At 32.2% G+C, this 20,167-nt stretch overlaps 1 protein-coding gene across 1 annotated transcript in view; it reads left to right on the top strand.

The window, feature by feature from the left end:
- Window positions 1-1,641: 1,641 nt before the first annotated feature.
- The window catches only part of LOC131844174 (guanine nucleotide-releasing factor 2), a gene marked incomplete at its 3' end in the record, with an annotated part of 31,273 nt that continues 12,747 nt past the window's right edge, over window positions 1,642-20,167 (top strand). Inside the window, exons 1-10 of the mRNA XM_059192979.1 lie at window positions 1,642-3,348; window positions 8,785-8,953; window positions 14,032-14,140; window positions 14,238-14,346; window positions 14,666-14,980; window positions 15,936-16,077; window positions 16,638-16,718; window positions 17,382-17,509; window positions 18,514-18,616; window positions 19,331-19,438. Coding sequence (XP_059048962.1) covers window positions 2,712-3,348; window positions 8,785-8,953; window positions 14,032-14,140; window positions 14,238-14,346; window positions 14,666-14,980; window positions 15,936-16,077; window positions 16,638-16,718; window positions 17,382-17,509; window positions 18,514-18,616; window positions 19,331-19,438 — 1,901 coding nt within the window. The remainder of the gene's footprint in view (window positions 3,349-8,784; window positions 8,954-14,031; window positions 14,141-14,237; window positions 14,347-14,665; window positions 14,981-15,935; window positions 16,078-16,637; window positions 16,719-17,381; window positions 17,510-18,513; window positions 18,617-19,330; window positions 19,439-20,167) is intronic.

Below are 20,167 nucleotides of genomic sequence, written 5' to 3'. Positions count from 1 at the left end.
TTGTATAACATACATAAAGAAATCCAGTCGAAAAATAAAACTTCCTGTAGTAATTTTTCTTTGTGTGTGGTCGAGGGCGCTGATAATGCATAGATACGTAGTAAATCATGACGTTTTATGATTGCGTGCTGAGGAGCAGTTGTAAGCCAATTCAAAGAAACTTAATCAAATGCTTATTGCATGCAACCCCGACATGAATGACATGGTCAAGTGACACAGATTTTTAGCATACTTCTATTCTATTATTATATTAATTCTATAACATAGCTCTAGACATTTCCCGAATACAAAACAAACACATATACCGACAGTCGCACACACTTGCTTGCATGATTCAATTGGATAAGTATAGTCTGCAAGAGGGTGGCCTAAGTGCGTCGTGCTCTCAATCAAACTTTTTTTTTACATATCTGTCATTAGTTAGTAGAGGTTCTGGTATGGGTTATGCCAACTTTAAATAAAATGTTACTGTTATATTATAACCACACAAATGATCAATAGAGTCGTATTTAAGAACAACCGACGATATCATAGCGAAATTGAAATATGAATACATGTATTTCGTACTAAATAGTATTCTAAACTATATATTATTATTATTATGACTATGGTCATACCAACTTTCATAAATTATCATATAAAAAAGTAAAAGCTTGTTTACATTATTGGTGCGAGACCATTCATTCGCACTTGACCGGTTTTATGTTATAATGGCTCAGGCGGATTTTTTTAATGTCGGGAATTAATCTTTATTTCTTAAAATATGTACATTCATACATTTTCGCCCGGGAGCAATTTTTCTGCCTGTGTATAATATAATGGTTCGTTTCTGCTGTGTTCACATCTGTAAGCAATGGTTTCCATTTTTTATCATGTGCGTTGTTGATTAATATTCTCTATATATCTATTAATAGATATTAAATGGTTATTAGAGTTTTGTTTCCAGCTAGTCGAATGGTTAAAATTTTGTTTGTCTGTCCTTCAATCCACATGTTCACATTTTAAATTCAAATATTATTATTGTACAGGTATGTTGATGACCTTCAAGATCTTAATTATTTAAAATAATATCAAACGTGTTTTGTTGACTGATTTTTCGCCCTGTACTTATACTCTTCTATGAATGAGTAGTTGTGAAATGTCTTTTTCATTATGCGACTGTATAATTGAAATTAAGTTTGTATATGAAAAGCGCATTCAGGGTTGGTTTTGAGTCTAGAGTTATAGTTATAGTGTTAAGTTACTGGCTACTAACCAAGCGGATAGCTTGCTAGTTATTTTCAGAATTACTCCATAATGGGACTGAGTGAATACTTATTACTTCACTTTAAACTTTTATTGTTACGAGGATAGTTACTACTGTTTTTCTAAATAAGTAATGACTAAGCAATTTTATCATTAGACTTGCACTACTTTTTCAATACCTAAGCTTACGTTACTGTGTTGCATTGTTACTTGTAGGAAGAGATTACGTTGGTTAGGTAATAATCACATTAGCATAGTCAGTCGGTCATTTATCAGGACAGGTGTGCGCCAGCGCAGACGCTGTGGGCTGGAGATGCGCAGTTGAACACTTTCACTCTCGCCGGTGTGACAGCAACGGTGGCGGCAGCCCGCCGCAGTGCCGCCGCGCCATCGTCGTCGGCCGCACCGATTGTTTGCGTAAATTGTAGAAACCCCCGCGGCCGATCGAAACCCCGTGTCAATACTATGCTCCGTTGCACATGAGCTCGTCTCATTCTTACTCTGCTGAATATTCAGACCGTGTAGTGAAAAACTCAGCTATTTTTAGATTTTATGTATCTTCAGTTCGGCGCTGTTACATGGAAGTTTGACTGTGATAACATCGTGACATTTTACCAATTTTATGTACTCATGTTTAGTGTTGTGTTATGGTTTAGTGGTTCAATAATTGAATAACACCTGTGATATGGATATTAAATAAACACTAAGGCATACATATTTTAGGTGACAATAATAAGCCAGTGTCAGTAAAAATAGAGAAAGTTGTGAATTGCGATGGTTAAGTTTCACCCTTGTGTATTTATCGGCACTTGATTTCGTAACTTTCGTTTGAATACACTCGTGACTTATAACAACTTACTTAATTGCGTATCTGTGGTCTGCATAATAAAACGCTGCTGTAGGCACCAATATCCTAACCTATGTGTACAATCCACAGTAGTTCTATCTATACGAACAAGTGTTGGACGCTATATATGTACTGGTTTATTGACGCGTGCATACATTTTGATCGCTGTTCTTTTATTAGGGTCGAATTTATATTGTCAAGGTTACCGGGGCGAACTGGATGGATACAAGTCGGAGCAGAGGCGTGTAATGCCCACATAACGAGCGACGTTACGTTTACTGTAAATAAACAATGACCTAATTGACGTATGTAGCATATACTCTATTTTTGAGTCTGACTTCTTCTGTTGCTAAAACATGCAAAAGTGATAAACATAATTAAACAATTTCACTATATTAAAATACAGTAAACTAAAGAGCCGTGCCTACTTTCGACGATTTCTACAGGGCCGCCTTTTCTCTCGACCATCTAGTATCTGGTTTGTAGAAATCTCCGGTTACTATGGTAATGTTCCGACAGTGTGACCCTCGCTAGATGCGAGCTACATACAAAGATAGTATATTACTATAGTATAGGTACTGCATTTACTAATTATAGTTAGTTACCAAGAGATTATAAAATGCCTTATTACGACGAAAGTTTCATACATGATGATAATCAAAATCAGCGGAGAAATAAACGAAGCTATCGTGTTTATAAAAATGGAAACGCTAAAAGTACGTTTGAATCCAGTGACGTTTTACAAGTTCTTGAAGATAGAGGTACTTCGGTGATCAAACGCAATTTAAAAAATATCAAACATCGTAATAAATATTATGATTCTTCTGTTTCCACCAAACAGCCACCCAATACAATTGCATATAAGACCCCAGATATTATTGTGGATCATTGTCCTCGGATTACGGTGTTTAATCCTAACAGGTGTTATGACATACGCAATAATAATGTAGTTCCTCTAATGTCCTGTAAGAGCTTTGACAATTTGACATTTAAACAACTGGGTACGAAGGATTTGATTGTGGAAAAGTTAAAGAACGGTACAAGTCTTCAAAATTTACTCGGTGACGGACAGCTTAAATATTACGCCTCACCTTCCGAAGAACATTTGTTAGCACCACGGAAAGATGATTCGAAGAATTTTTACTCTGTCACTGAAGCCTGTCGTAGACCAATGCAACGTCGTGTGTCAAGACCTGCTGCAGCCCCAGGGTTTGGTGTATATAGACAAATCAACGGTGAAGGAATACCAAGAAAAGGTACGTACAGTATTACCGAATAACATTCGATTTATTACATATGATGTGATCTCTCGGCTTGTTTGCGTTAAATTTATGAAGTCCACGTGATATAGAATGTAACTATTTCGAAATATTTATGTTTCTTAGACGATAATTTATTTTTTCATCTCATTTAAATAAATAATTTTAAACGAGTGTAGTACTTGTTGACGCCATTATTTTGTAAAAAATATTTGTTTTTAAAAGAATAATTTATTTCATTATTTATTTTAGGGCAGTTATATTATTTGTTCTTGCTCTCAATTCACTAAGTTCATCCTCTAAAGAACCTGGTAGACCGCAAAGATAGAGAATTTGCAAACTTTTTGGCCGCATTATAAAACCAATGTCAAACATTTTACCCATTTGTTATCCGGCCATTATTGGACAGAAGTTCCTTAAACACTGAAATAATGGAACACACAGACCAATACAAACAATCATTCTCATGTGTATAAATGTTTGTACCGTGCATGGAATCAAAGCCGCGACCTTCGGGAGTAACCACCGAGGCTTTAATTGACAGATGTTGATCAAGGTTCCATCAAAAAGCTTGAAGGTCATGACGTGCATAGATCTCCTACGTATAAAACTCTTTTGAAATATTTAATAGTGTTGCTTTTTACGGCCTTCAACGAATTAAATTCAATTATAATAATCTTTATTTCAATTTACTTTCGTCATTGTGTATGAATGTTGTTTTGAAATAAATGTATTTTGTCTATTACTAAAGCTATCTTGTACAATATGTAGGACGCGGCATATTATTTGTAACTTGATAACACGCTTCATTGCCATGTTGCAAAATTGAAAGTACGTAACTAGATATCAGTGATCTATTTCCACAAAGCGAGACGGAAGGGAACGCAGGAGAGCTTTCAGTTTTTCTTCCTCATCTATGTCATTGTGCTTTGCTATTAGCTGGTGTATTATAATACATGATCTTGTATAACAAGATGTAATATACGCGGGAACCGCACTATTGTATCTATTGTTACGATAATGTTAAGGCCGTATACAAAAACTATTGAATAATGACTGCAGATTAATTTTACACTCTCGTTACATGCTCCTTTCACGTTATCATGTGCTCCACTTGAATTTGATAATTTTGATTGAACTGTATAATCTAATCATATGTTATAGATATGTTCGTTTTTAGGATGATCGAACTAAAAATGGGAAATTGAAACTGTTTTTTTTTTTATATTTTTACTTTCATTGCTAGAAAGACTTGAAAATATGACAAGGTAACGTCTAAAAATCTTCAATAGTATATATAAAAGTAGTTCATTGGTACCTACAAAAAAAAACTTTTTTGTTATTGTATTTTCTGAAGCCTGATATCTAAAATACTTAGCGGTTAAAGACTATATAAACTTTATATAAATAACTAAAGTTTGTAATATGCCAATTTTATTGTTATAATTAAATTAAAATACCCATAATCAAAATCTTTATTATGTGGTGTGTGTAGAATAATTATAGCTGGCTGCATATTCTTGATTTGTTGTTATCCTGTCTGACTGCTAAATTATAATTTAGCATAAATGGTCAATATTTAAACGCTTCCGTTTCTTATATAGATTACATTATGTACTATTCATTAACTCTATTCACATATATACGCTACATTATTAGCCGAGTTCCTTTATATTTGTTGTATTACTAACGCCCATTTAATACCTTTGTTTCAAATAACTTATTCTTTCCTATAACCATAAGCTATTATTATTGAAATTTAAAGTCGAAAGTGATAAAACCACTTTCATTTTATTTTGTAATTTAAAATAAAACTGGGTTGGTGTGGATACTGTCCAAAAACATGTTTCAATCAAATTTACACAATAATTTAGCTTGTCTATTCAAATTGCCTACTTCTTCGCATTGTGTTGTTTATCTACATTATTATTATTGTACTGATATATCTTCTGAACACAGAGTACATAATAAAAAGTTATACTCTGAGCTCTGATTCACATTTACAAAACAAAATATAAATGAATATAATGTGCGTGATTTATGGGGTAGAAGTCAAAATTTCCACATCTACGCTTAGTTAAGTACGGTTTAGAACTATGAAGTAAACGACAAGGCAATATAAAATTAAGCTAAGATAAAAACGAGCGAAAATTGCATATGTTTGCTGACCCGGTAAACGTTGTTTTGCCATATAAATTAATATTGCTATAAAAAAATAGGGGTTGGTGGTAGAAGGGTGAAAAATTAATAATCATCATCATCATCATTTAGGTAATTTTATATATATAAATAAAATTGGAGTGTTTGTTTGTAATAACCGTTTTCTACTACATGCATATATATAAATATAAATAGGGTACATACATACACCCAAATAACAATTACAATTTTTGTCTGTCTGTCTGTGTTTGTTCCGGCTAATCTCTGAAATGGCTGGATCGATTTTGACGGGACTTTTTTTAAAAGGTAGCTGATGTAATAGGGAGTAACTAAGGCTACTTTTACTTTAGAAAAATAAAATTAAAATCCACGCGGACGAAATCGCGGGCCTAATTTAACTTACTAAAACTTCAAAATAAAACCTAATTTTATTTTGATCTAGCTCAAAATAAAATTAGAGTGAAAAAACAAACCTCTCCTTTGCTCTTTAGTTATTATGATGTAGTATGGCTACATTCTTGATTAAAAACATTGGTTAGAATAGTGTTATAAAAATTATCTATTTATTTCATGAAATAAAAAATCATTTTTTCTATTTAAATATATTATTCGTGACTGCGTAAATAAGGTTTTTTATAAATATAACTACTGTTTAGAATATTTGTTGAGAATGAGTGCATGACGTGGGCATTCAATTTACTCTCTTTCCTTGTATGTTTGGTATATGGCATAGTTAGTACCTTGTTCTGTTTTTGACATCATAAATTATTTCATTGTATTTATTTGCTATGTAGGGTTCATTAAAGATAATATTGAATTCTAAAATGACAATTAAAAATTCTACGAAAACAAGTCGCAATTTCAACTCTTAAATAGTTCAGACTTGCAAAATTGTCGACTTAAATTTTTTCAAATGTGATTTGGTAGAGAACTGTGTTATGTAATTAAACGCGCATCCTTCGTTCGTTATATTGTCAGCAATGACCACATCATGACTGATATTACCAATTTGTAAAAAACAGCATATATTGAACTCTGTAAGTGTTGTTTTATATGTATATTTTTAATTACCATTTTGGTGCTTATGTTTTATAATATAGAGTTTAGGGATCGAAAATAAATTTTCTTTTATAAAACTGTTATAGGCTTGAAAATAGCAATTGCAGTGCTTTTTGTAGAGTATTGAAGATGAAGGAACAAATGAGACTTGTCGTGGCTAAATACCTACGAATTATGTTTATGTGTGTTTGTATGATGTGTATTATATATGACGCATTAGGAGTTGTATTGGTGTTGTGAACCATCATGATCAGGCGACCGTGTGACGCGGTGCGTTCAGTCGTACACCGCGGCTTTGGGCGCGTCCTCCTGTCGCCTTCGCGTTTATTTATAAACTTAGCGTCATTGCTGTGATAAACTTGTGTTTACTTACTATTATTGCTTTACAAGAAATCAAACTACATATAGCAAATAGGAAACATGGAATTTTGCTGATTTGCCGATTAAATAACTGTTTCCCGGTAATTTTGTACTTAGATTAGATTTTATACCTATTTATATATAATATTGTACGAGTATGTTGACACTAATATTTTATTAGATTCCATCAGCCTTTGTACGTACACTTGCTAGCTGTACTATAATATGTTATACTATACCCAACTTCTAATGAACGCACGGTCAAGTGCTTCTCAATCCAAATTTTATGATCCCTGCTTATTTTTATTATTTGCCTCGATGCAGTCATATTATCTGTTTGTTGTTTGAAGTGATGAGTGAAATTTCATCTCTAGACAATAATTGTCATATATTTCCTTTACAATTTATTGTGCTTTGGTGATGCTATAAAAGAAACGAACCTTGAACTGAATTTTATAATGATTGATATGAACTTGTACAACACTAATGTTTTGTTAATCTTTTAATATTTATCTCTTTATAATCTTTAAGTGCATTTGTATGTTTTAAATAGCGATGTGCGATACATATGAAGCAATTTATTAATTTAAGTAATGTTTACCTACTCGTAATTGTTATTTTCCCAGTATACTTATATGCTTATGAAATGACGGTGATATACTATATTAGCTTATCGTATTATTATAATTCAGTTTTCCTCTACTTCGTAACGAGTAGTTACTATTTTTGCATAATTGTTTTGATAACAATGTCGGATTTAGCCTCTTTTGATGGTAAATTAACAATTCAATAGTGTTGTATTGTGTTACCATGTACTGGTGGAGCTGAAGGGCGATGAAGAACTTGTGTAGTTTTCATGTCTTCAATAGTAGCATTTTTACTTGTTAATGCATCTGATGGTTCCGGCGATGGAAACATCGTTAACAAATAAAATGACTCCGAAAGACATGAGTGGGCAGGCCCCCTTCCACGTTGTCATGTCAAGGGATGTGTTCACCACAACGCTGATAGTTGACAGTGCCTCAGACTATTTAATGTGAGATGACAGTTTTGAAGGTAGCATATTTATATCTATTTAATGCGTAGAGACTATAGATGATGATAGGCGACAGAAGGTCGCAGAAAATACCTAAAGTATAAAACCGTGTTTTTTTAAATATTTTAATACCTGTAGGTACTTGTGTTTATTTCTCCATCTGCTTTTATTATAAATATGCTTGGTATGAAATATTTACCTTGGTAAAGGTCATGGTAGTTAGAATACATATTATTTATTAGGTTGCTACTTATATTTTACACTTCGCGTACTCGCCGACTTGATGGTCACTTTACCTTAAATAGAACCAGTGAGCAATGACAGACACGTACGTCATTGGTATGCGTTGTTATTAGCAGAAGGTGTAATAGGGGCATATTAATTAGGCACTTATTACTGGTTAGTTTGTTAAAAATACTATTTTATTACAGTGTTACAAACGCTATAAATATAATGAGAGAGTCCTTTTGACGTAGTACTATTTAATAAGAAAAGATTTACGTAAGTAATGTACATTATAAAATGTAATTAATAGTATTAATATACGTAATAACATAATATTTAGTGTTTGAGGGAATTTGTTAAACATACGTAAAAATAATTTATTTGGAATCAATCAATATTGCGTCAAATATATGATGACATTTGTTTGTTGTTATTTTTTTTTGTTATGTTGTTACGATGTATGCTCATTTTTATATTACTTTTTTATATCTTATTTATAAAGTATGCTGGTTTTTGGCTTTATAAACTCACGGAGTTTATATGACCTATGTTCTTCTTTTGTATTCAGTATTTCATTCATAATATTGTTGCAGAGAGCGACGTCTGTGGAGAGCCGGGTTCGGGGCACCGAGGTTCTTTGCGGGGCGCCAACAAACTGGCGCGGCGCGCGCGCTCGTTTAAAGACGACCTGCTCGAACGCATCTCCAACATGCGGTCCCCAGCGCAGCAGCACCATTCGCCGCATCTCTCGTCCGCTATCAGGTCACTACCAATATTATCGTTCATATCCGTCGATTAGGTCATTGACAGACTAATTGAATATTGCGTAGGTAGCCGCATTGACAGCATCCTCCGCTGTATTGTATAGTATGTATACATTTGTTTATTGGAAATGTTGCTGTCCATTATTATATAGATAAATTTATATCAATATTTAACAACTTTTACATGATGTCTATGTATTATTAACGTAGTTAAATAATTATCACAATTAAGTTATTTTTAGGAGTGATTAAGGGATGTTTAGTGGAAATAATGAAAAAAGATATATTTTATTTTATATAGTATCCGAGTGCTCGCGTAGCATATTTGAATTAGTCACTTAGTATATTTGGATTAAGGTTATAAAGGTACTGTGGAGTCCATCTGAAAAAATCATAATTTCTGGGGTATTCACCACGTTTAATCATTTATTATCTTCCGCTAATACCCTGCCAGTATATACCGTTAACGCGCCTACGTTAACGGTATATACGGTGCATCATTTCATGTTCACTTATTAAAAGAAAAATACATCGCAGGATGGTAGTATTATTATTTTGTATATACGGTTGCTGATATAATTATTTATTTAATTATATATTTACGTCATACTAAGATAGCTTTACAGAGTTTACCCACTTAGGAAGATTGCATACATATACACACTAATTACTAATATATACATACTAATTACAAGCAAAAAAAGAATCTTAGTTTTACAAACTACATAAATAATAATATACTGCAATCCTACTAAACTCCAGCTAATTAACAAAGAGCTAAAAAACAGCTAGTCGCTAGCTAGTAGCTAGTCTAAATCTGTAAAGATACTAACTACAGCGTTTAGTAGACTCAATGCCAAATATAATTAACTAATAAACGATAATTATATAATAACGATTACCGAATCATGTGCACAATTATATCTGCATCTGCATTTTTATTCTTGTCTGTAACCACCAACCACATTTTACAATTTGCCATGAAATTTGAAAGTTTATTAAATTTTAATTATCCTTTCTTTCACAACTGTTATGATATGTATATAACACTGACATATATATTACTTAATTACTGTATAAATAAATAAAACCAGTGACAAATAGCATTTGACATATAATAGTATATCACACTTTATTATTAACAAATATCATATCTCAAAAATATATCAATGTTATCTATGAATTTGTGTATAAAATCCACAATCTGTATTGTTTCTTATCTAAATTGATAAATTTACATACATAACTTGGTCATATCTACTGACAACGACTTGACATAAGAAAGTCGCTGTTTTTAACAGTCTTATCTGGGACACCAGTGATATAGCAATGCTCATACATATATATATTTATTTTTAGTGCACTACAAAAGAGTGTGTTAATGTATATCTAACCTTTGTGCGGTATTGTGAGCAGCAGTGTCTTTCAATTTTTACTGGACTGTAATAAAGTGAACTGTGCACCGAAATTAAATGTGTATGTTTATTGTGAGTCATCGTTCGTACCGCGACTGTCACACTCATTAGGGTCTGTCACTGAAATCTCATTAGTTTAGTGCGTGCAATGTTAAGTGATTACATTTTAATACCCGCGCCTGTGCCCGCGCGACTGAATTGTTTTTATTTATTATGCGTGGATTTGAGTTTTTATTATACTTTAAGTTGTTCGAAAGTAGCCTCTGAGTGAAACGTTGCAGTAACAAGTGATCGAGTGTTGTTTATGGTTCAATCGCTGTGTTCAAGTGATTTTAAATGTCGAACGTGCCGCGATCTCCCGTCGGTGATTGGTTTAACAAACATTCCAACAGATTTCATCTGAAATTTTCTAACAATGGAAAAAGGTACATACGCTTTCGTTAATTTTGTTCACAATTTTATTTCATATTCCTAAGTTGGTGTATCTTGACTTTAATATCTTTTACAATAAATCCATTATATAGTAAATAATAAATTCATATTATTTTTTTTGTTATATATTAATCAATATCGGCCTTATTGGTCCAGCGATTTAGCATACCGGTTTACTTATGATGGTCGCGGGTTCGATTCCTTGCACAATACATAGATTTGTGAATGTGATTGTTGGATCGTTCTGCGTGTTTTCTATGTCTATTATGTATGTATTTACATAAAAATGTATACATATCAGTATTTATTTCAGTTATGTAGTATCCATAACACAATCTCTGCATAGTTTGTGAATAGATGGCGATGTGTGAATTGTTCTAGGTATTAATAACTAACTAATATTAATATTAAAATAGTTAACTTACACGTATTGTATGTTTGCTTGTATCTGCAATGAATGGTATCCGCTGATTTTTATAACATAACATGTTTTTTATAAGTAGGTGTTTGGGTAATTTAAAGCTAACATTAATATAAAGAGGTTGCGGAAGTCGATTTCTAATGTTGCATTTTCACCTTAATGATAATTTCTTAATATCGCGTCATAGACAATAACTGGCTGTCAACACGAGTTGATGGTATGTTTATTATATTTTAACTGTCGTGTTTTTATTTGCACACGCATATAGTAAGGTGAACTGGTGTTGCTTATTTGAATATCAAATATAGTTTAGCTTTGTTATTTGTGGCATTGTGTGCGTTTGCATACTAAGTGGCCTGTTTTACAATACATTCCATGCAATTATATTTTTCGTCTCGTAATGCTTTAAGTAGATTTGCGTAGGAAATATTATAGAGCCATTTAGCATAGGACGTGGTTCGTTAATAAGTGATGTGAAATATAAGATGTGTTATTTTAATAGTATTAAAATATATTAATTTAAAATATCCTATATCACTTGTCACAAGTGTCATACATGTATATGTCATAATCTGATTTGTATATACTTTGTGACATATTTAAAATTGCAGGAAATAATAATCAGTCATCGCGCAACTCGACTGAGGACCAGGAAATTGTTTTAAAATGTCACGTACACTGCTGTAGAATGTAATATGTGAATGTAACAAAGGGGCGTAAAAATTCAGTGATACTATATTCGCTAGTTAGAACTATCTATCTACATTCTACATGCTAGATCTTTTTATGTGGTAGACAGAGAACTATCCATTTTCTCATTTCGCATTAAAACTATTAAAGTTAGAATTAACTTGTATGCATCAAGAAATCTTTTCTTTTGCAACTACGCAATATGCACTACTATAATTTTGTTGGAAATATTCAAAGCTTCAAAGTAATTACTACTATATTGTATTTTATAAAAAGTGTGAAATGATATTAAAAATATCAAGCAATAAAACGGAGGAGGGGACGAGGTTCTGAGTTCGATTGTCTTTTTTATGGCATGTTACGCTATATCAGTTCCAATTTTGCAAAAATACTTTTGGCAATCGGTGTCGTTCGCATGCTAATTTGTACCTATAAGTTTAATGTCTTATGTAACGCGATGGATTATTTCAAATACTAAGGTATATATACAAAATACTTCTTATCTGCAATTATATAATATACTATATTCTACCTACGATGTCTCTAATTCTTTATTAAATAAAAGACTATTCTATTTTTTTTAATGACCTAAGAGTCTATAGTACTAGAAATAGAAAACAGCTATGGGACTCTAATAATGTGCAGGCAAATAATTTTTGGTTCGGTTTTTATGTATATTTTTATACAAAACATTCAACTGAAATTGCGAATTCGAAGAGTGAATACGATTTTTCTTGTTTGATATAGTTTTATTCTAACCTTTTCATTTATAACAATAGTTAATGACGAAATTTTCTTTGCATTATGTACCTGTTAGTAGTAACAGTATATGTAGGTATAGATTGTGTACAGACGAGTACAAATCTGTGTAGTCATTTGCGGGCAAGGAAAATTTACATAAATTAATCAGAAAATATCTATGCATATCTGTGACTGTCTTATTTATTTGTGACAGTATCTTATTATATTACATTATTTGATTATATAATACAATATGCGAGATTCTTACGATTTGTTTATTACATTTACGAAGTCTCTCTTGAAGATACAATTTACAACAATCTGTATCGTCAGATAGGTACTAAAACAGTAAAAAATCCAAAAGTGCACACTTTCTAATAACTTATTATTGTATAGGTACCTAAGTATAAATTCTATATAATCATACCAATATTAAAAATAAACAATAGTATGCCTACACTTATGCCTAATTCTGTGAACACTCGATACCCTTTCATAAGTATACCTACCTCTCCAGATAACATTCTCACTTCAGTGTATAGTTAGTTTACGTCCGGACTCCGCATAGAATATACGCGTTACTAATAAGACATGTATCACACTACCAAATAAACTTAGTAATGTACAATAAATAGTACAATTATTACACCAGTATATTAACTACATACATACTAAAATTAACAGTATATTATCTAGCGACACCTCATCACATCATATATAACGCTACAGTGGTGAGGTGATAACCACCGCGCTGCAAATTAACCTTTAATTATTAATTAATAAAAATTAATTTTGAAATAACCATACCATAGCTATTATAAATGCGAAAGTGTAGCTCTTTGGCTATTTGTTTGTTACGAAGACCATACCAGAACAGCTCTTTTTGAAATTTGACGTAAACATGTAGTTTGTATCACTAGAATGAATAAAGCCTATTATTTACCTAAAAATAGGTGAAGTCGAAATTATCAGTGGTACTGTATATAATTTACAACTTTTGCCTGGTTTGCACAAAAATGGTTGTACGGTAAATATGTGATCGTATTTATTAGAAAAATTTGTATAAAATACGTCTTAAAATTAAATACATATTACTGTGAAATTATGTACCAATACACCAATGTTTTTTTCTATGTCCATAATTTTCTAAGTGGTATAGTTTCATAAGTTTGTTTGTTTATTGTAATAAACTTACTACTATTTATATAATTTATATAAATATAATAATTATACACCGTTTCAATTTTAGTATCGAATACGAATACTAAAATTATATTACAAAAATCGTGTACGTAATTCTAATTTTAAAATATCGATGTTCGTGTGTATCTGACTGTCCTAGTTATGGTTGGTAACGCTGCAGTTTTTTGTTTACAGATCACAGTCCCCGCTTAGTCCGAAACTTCGGAACATGGGCGCGAAATCAGTTACGGCTGATGTGGGGGAAGTCACGCCTGCCAAAGAACTGGAACGGCTAGTCAAAGAGGTTCGCTAAAGCTTTATATTTTTTATTTGTATTTGCTCTATCATCCAATAAATTGCATCCATTGTCGGTACTGACATGAAGTTTTTCACTATTGCAGGTTGAAGTCGGTTTGATTCACTTTTCGGATGTTATTACGAAGAGGAAACTGGAAATGCTTCCCGACAATGGCACTATTGTTTTCGAATCAATTGCAAATATACACAAAGGTAAATGCGGCTATTATGCAACAAATACAACAGTGATTTACCTTTACGTACCTTGTTGCGTTGAACAATGCCGTTTCTGTATGTTTAGGCGACACTTAGTGTCTATATTGAAGAATCATTAATTTACAAGTTTAAATGTAAAATTATATTATTGTGTTTTAATAATTAATTTTGAAAACACAGAATATTGTTAATTTAGAGTAGTAATAATACTGTTAGTAAACTAATTTTGTTTTTGTTTAGAATTTTGTAGTATTTGTTCGTTGCCTGGTATGCTATGTTGGGTTACACAAGTGTTATCATTTTGTATTCATTCCAGCAATAAAACCATATAGCGGCCAGTGTCCACCTCTAACAAGCGCTGTCAATAAATTGTGTACTGCATTAGCTATGTTGCTACGGTTGTGCGATGAAATCGCAGCATTCAGTTTTCGCGCTGACGATGGAAAAGATGAATTGGACAGTTCCGCAACAGCACTCTCACCCGACCACGTTAGTTCTGTTGTAAAAGCTGTCACCGGCGCGGTAGAAGAAGTAGCGAAGCTCGCTCAGCAATATATGACACGGCCCGCACTCTCACCGCGGCCAGCACTCGTCTCACCTCGGTCGTCAACACAAAGAAACTCATTACCAGGTAATGAAATTTATTATAGAACTAGTATGAGAACGTCTACGTGGTCAGTGGCATGATTATGAGAGACCTATGCTCATTAAATTCAACTGTACTCACCAAAATAATGAGCATATCGAGTGCTGCAATCACTCTTGGCCGCAACGGCTAAGTCTAATGCCCCTGACATTTTTTAAATTACAGTCATGAGCATAGATACTTATTTTTATTTTATTCCGTAATAACGTTTCATGTAACAGTTATTTTTGTTTTTAAATCAAGTTTTAATTTACGTAATAGTTACATAACAATCATTACATTATCATCTCAATAAAACGCGTTTTTATCAATGTCGATTAATTGATATATTTAATTAAGTCAAGGTTATTGATAAAATGTTCTTACCCTCTAGACACTACTTTCTCCTTATCGAATATGCATAATATTGAGATTATCTTACAAAGTTACAAGTTCAAGTACGTTCGCTATCTATGTCAACTTATACGCATTATCGTAAAGTCTGCATATGGCGTTTTTTTATGAATCTGTCTCACATCTCATAAGCAAATGAATTTCTGTAATTGCATACTTATTTGTATATGCCAGATTTGTATAACTGGCATATGCCAGAATCGGTAGAGCGAATTATGACATACAGTTCCTTCCATTGTATGAACTCATGTATGTAGAACGAGCGTGTACAGGTAGTAGTAAAAATAGGTTTTAACTATAAAGTATTATAATAATATGTATTTTTTTTTATTTATCTAATTGAAATGCCAAACAAGCGGATGACTGAAAAACTGCCAAAAAGAGGTTCCTACTTCGCTTGTATTTTTGTAGTAACGTTCATTTTTACATTTACGTCAAAATTTTTATCTGATATGATGTTGCATTACTTTTGTCTTGGTGATGATAATACACACAGGTTTTTGTGAAGTGAAATCTTTGAAATAACATTAAAATAATGATTTTGCAGATATTCCACTGACGCCAAAAGAGCGTTCATTGTTAACGGGCGAAGGTGCCCCAGAGCCAACCGGTGTGCGCGCTTCTCACTCGTCGGAATCAGTCCTAGACGCACCCGACTCGCCGCCGCCAAAGCCCGCTCGGCCCATCCGGTAAGCATTTCCTACTACCGTACGAATATATGAAAGTGGTTTTACTAGTGTAGTTAGTAGATAGTAGTTAAGGTCTCTCTTTATGTAATGTTTAGGGTTTGTTTATACTGTTATAGAATTTGACGGCATTTGGCAATAAATGTAATTTTATGAATTAGATTGTTAATCCAAGTGTTGTATTTGTATATGGAGACACAGAAATTTGATATTTTAGCATTATATTTTGTTTATATTTATATCAATCAGCGTCAAGAACTGATAAAAAATATTTTACAAAATATAATATTTTTCATGTTCTTTCTAAATTCTGTACCGTGGCGGCTATGTTTTTATTAAATGATGTTGTTAATTTCTTTTTATGTAATCAGAAACATTATTAAGCATTAAGAAAGAAATTATTTCTTAGGTTAATTTTTTTTTGGTAAATTGGTGTATATATATTTACAGATATTATTGTCGTTGAATTGTCAGTACATTTTCACTGTATTTATTGGCAACTTTCTAAGTGGTTAGTTGGAAGGCTTGATGTTAAAAGTGAGAGTTTAATTGGTATGTTGCAGGAAAATCGAGTTGGCCCCACCTCTACCGCCCAAGCGGAAATCTGCAAACGACAATTCTCTTCTAGCGTTGTCCGTTGATAGGTCAGTATCATTTCTATGTATATATATTACATATAATATATTAACACCGGAACGACGGTTGATAAGAAAGAAGAGTATACTGTGATCTGCGAGTACTCCAAATAAAGAGAATGAGGCCAAGGTTGTGATGATTACATTAATATAATAATCAGAAATTCTATTGTGGTACTGTAACTAAATGTTGCGTTAGTTTTAAAGTAATAAGACTATTAGATATACGGGTATTTGTACTATACTTGAGTAATTTCATGGTCAGTTGTGGAATTTTGAAACATAAATTAAATACTTAATGGCGTATATATATAACTTACATAACTTTCATAGTAAACTTAGTAACCCACGATGCATTCATCCCGCCTCTTAACGTGGCTTTCTTACGTTCCGCTTTCTTAACATCGACTGTAAACAATGCCTCTGTCAACCTCTTATTCTATTATGTACATTAAAGCCTTATTATATTTATATTATTCAAATTAAATCACCATTTCTTTTGTGATATAATTACATTTTGTATGTATATTACGTACACTTATCTTGGCTGATTATGTATTGATTTTTATGATTACAATTGAGAGAATAATTCTCTTGTTAGCCTATTCCTTCCTTGGTTTGTTTGTATTTTTTTACAATTTATTTTGTTAAATTATTTTTTTGGTCTTTCAGGTTGTCTCTCCAGTCGCACAGCAGCGGGTCTCTGGACTCTATGCTTAATGTGTCCAACGACGAAGAGCGCAATGTACACGATTCCAACAATCATGACCATGTGTTCACAACGAGCAATGATATTGTTGGTTAGTGCTTTTTTATTACACTACAGAACTAGGTTCCATATAGTCTTTTTTGGGTCACCTTCCAAAAACAATAATAATAATAATAATGTATTTATTATCAGGCTTAATTGCCCTTTGTTAGTATTACAGATTTCTTATAATTAATGTTAGTACGTACAGACTACAGACACAAAATACACACACTAAAATAATAATAATACAAATAATATCAAAAATTAATATTAAATTAAGTTAAAATATAAATTAAAATACATTCACATATAAATATAAAAAATCAATATAAAAATCACCGCTGTAGATTCCATTAAGAAATAGTACAGCAGTGATTAACATACGCACAGTTCAGCCTGCCCGCAATCATGCTCAGGATGCTGTTGGTACTGGCACGTACTCTCCGCATCAGGGATGCGCATCTTTTCCGCATTGTAGCATAAAAACAATCCACACGGTACTCCGCGAACATCCCTGATGCACTGCAGAATCGCGACAGCCCCATCAACACCCTGAATGCGTTGTTATACTGAACGCGAAGCCCGCTGTAGGACTTTCGGGTGTATGTAGCCCACAGATTGCAGGTGTAAAAGGATGTACAAAATGATCTAAACAGAGTGATTTTGACATCCCTAGAACACCGCGCAAATCTGTGCGCTATCATATACGCCCTCACCGCCAGCGCTCTCCTTTCTCGTTCAATATCGTCGTCATCTCTAAGGTCAGAGTTCAATAGATGTCCCAAGTATTTGAATTTATACACCCAATAAAAGAAAACTTACTAAATAATCTTCGAAAACTACTTTACCGATTTCTATGATTCGATATCAAGTCGACAAGTTATAAAAGTGAACTGAGTGAAGTGAAGTGAGTCATCCTTTAGAACTTATGTTTTATTCGTACGAGTATCCAGCTATAGGTATTGTATTTCAATAGTTAATCGCCGTTACTATGATGTTGTATGATGGAAATTTGTAATCAATGTATCAATTATAACTCAAACGGTCTCACAGGACTGTGCAGTTGTAACAGTTCAGGCGAGGTGCGGACGTCTCTCGAGTCTTCAGAGTCGCACCTCAGCGCGGCGCACCTTCATACGCACAACAACCACAATCGGTATGTTCACCAGTATGTATGTACAACTTTATTATTTTGTTATTTATTTTTTCTTATAAAATTAAAACGACGCTTATCGGAGCACTAGCAACTTATTAAATTGTTTTTACATAATCAATTATTTGTAAAGATTTTGAATAATACATTATAATATTAATTATAAGTTTTGAGTAGATATACGTCTACTTAGATATTATTCTTTAGCAGTTTCATAAATGCTGACGTTGCCGGTTTTACGGAATGTTGTTGAAATGCTCTCTTATTTTTTATTTATCAAGCTAGCTAAACCCGTCTACTATTCGCTGATGCTCTGTCTGATATGAATGATTGTGAATGATTGTTTTTATCTCAGTCTTGTGAAATGCTTTGAATTTTCCATTCTCATTCTTTTATTACATATAGATATACACAGTATAATAGACATTTTAAGTCAATCCTTGTACTATTTTACTAGGTTTGTATCGGACCAATATGTGCGTTGAATATTTATATTTACTTATAACATAGTTTTTCAAGTAGAATATTTAAAAATATGAAAATATTTGAGATTAGTTACATTTATTGTGTAAACTATAGTTACATAATATTTATATTGAAATTAGTCATTTAAATTAAAATAGACTTTATAATATACAACCAATTCACAAACATATATTAATTATGTATGATTACATTAATTTAATTTATTCTCATTATGTGTTGTTTATTTTAAAGTTTCTCAAATGAGTCCGGATTTGTCTCCGTGGGTCACGCGGAAAGCGCTACAGAACAGAATTTCACATCTTCATTTTCTACGCATCATTACTCAACTCATTCCGATAGGTATATACACATATTATTCCTTTTCTGTCTTGTGTCGATTCCCTTTAGTGGTTTGTTACTAAGTATTTATTTTAGTTGTGTTTAAAGTTTTCCTGTACAAATGTTACATTGAATAATCGCCATAATGAATAAACTTCTATATGAAAAAAAAGAATATTGTTGTAATAAATTATTACCCAATATGATAATGGTTAAGCAATTTTAAAATTATGTTATCATTATTTACGATTACATTCGTTTTGGGTTCAATAGATGTAAATAGACTAAATTTGAATAAATTTTATTGTGTGGTATTGTTACGACTGCATCCAAGAGAGATTAAGAGTTAATTCCAAGGGAGATTAAAACTTATAATATTTGGATATTGTTATTATAAGTTATGGCTACTATTCAATTAACGTCATAATCATTGTATCTTTATTTATTCACTTTTCTAACAAAGATTATCAATATTGTATGAGAAATGAATGATCACAGATTTTAATTTAGACATCGTTTTGAATATAGCCTTTGGTAACAGTACAAGAAATGTCAAATAATGAATAACAAATAATAGCAACAAATAATAAATAATCTTTACTATAAATTAAAAAAAAATGTTATAGACTACTGGATAAAAATAATTCATCTATTTTACGTACAAACAACTGATTTTGTTTAGAATAGATGAAACATATTTATCTAGTGCGATTGTGAATAGCATTATCAATCCAAAAGGAAATATTGAGA

The sequence above is a fragment of the Achroia grisella genome, unplaced genomic scaffold (assembly GCF_030625045.1).
Source record: "Achroia grisella isolate CSIRO2021 unplaced genomic scaffold, CSIRO_AGI_Agris_v1 utg402, whole genome shotgun sequence".
Taxonomy (NCBI): Eukaryota; Metazoa; Arthropoda; class Insecta; order Lepidoptera; family Pyralidae; genus Achroia; species Achroia grisella.
This window is presented reverse-complemented; position numbering and strand designations above follow the sequence as displayed.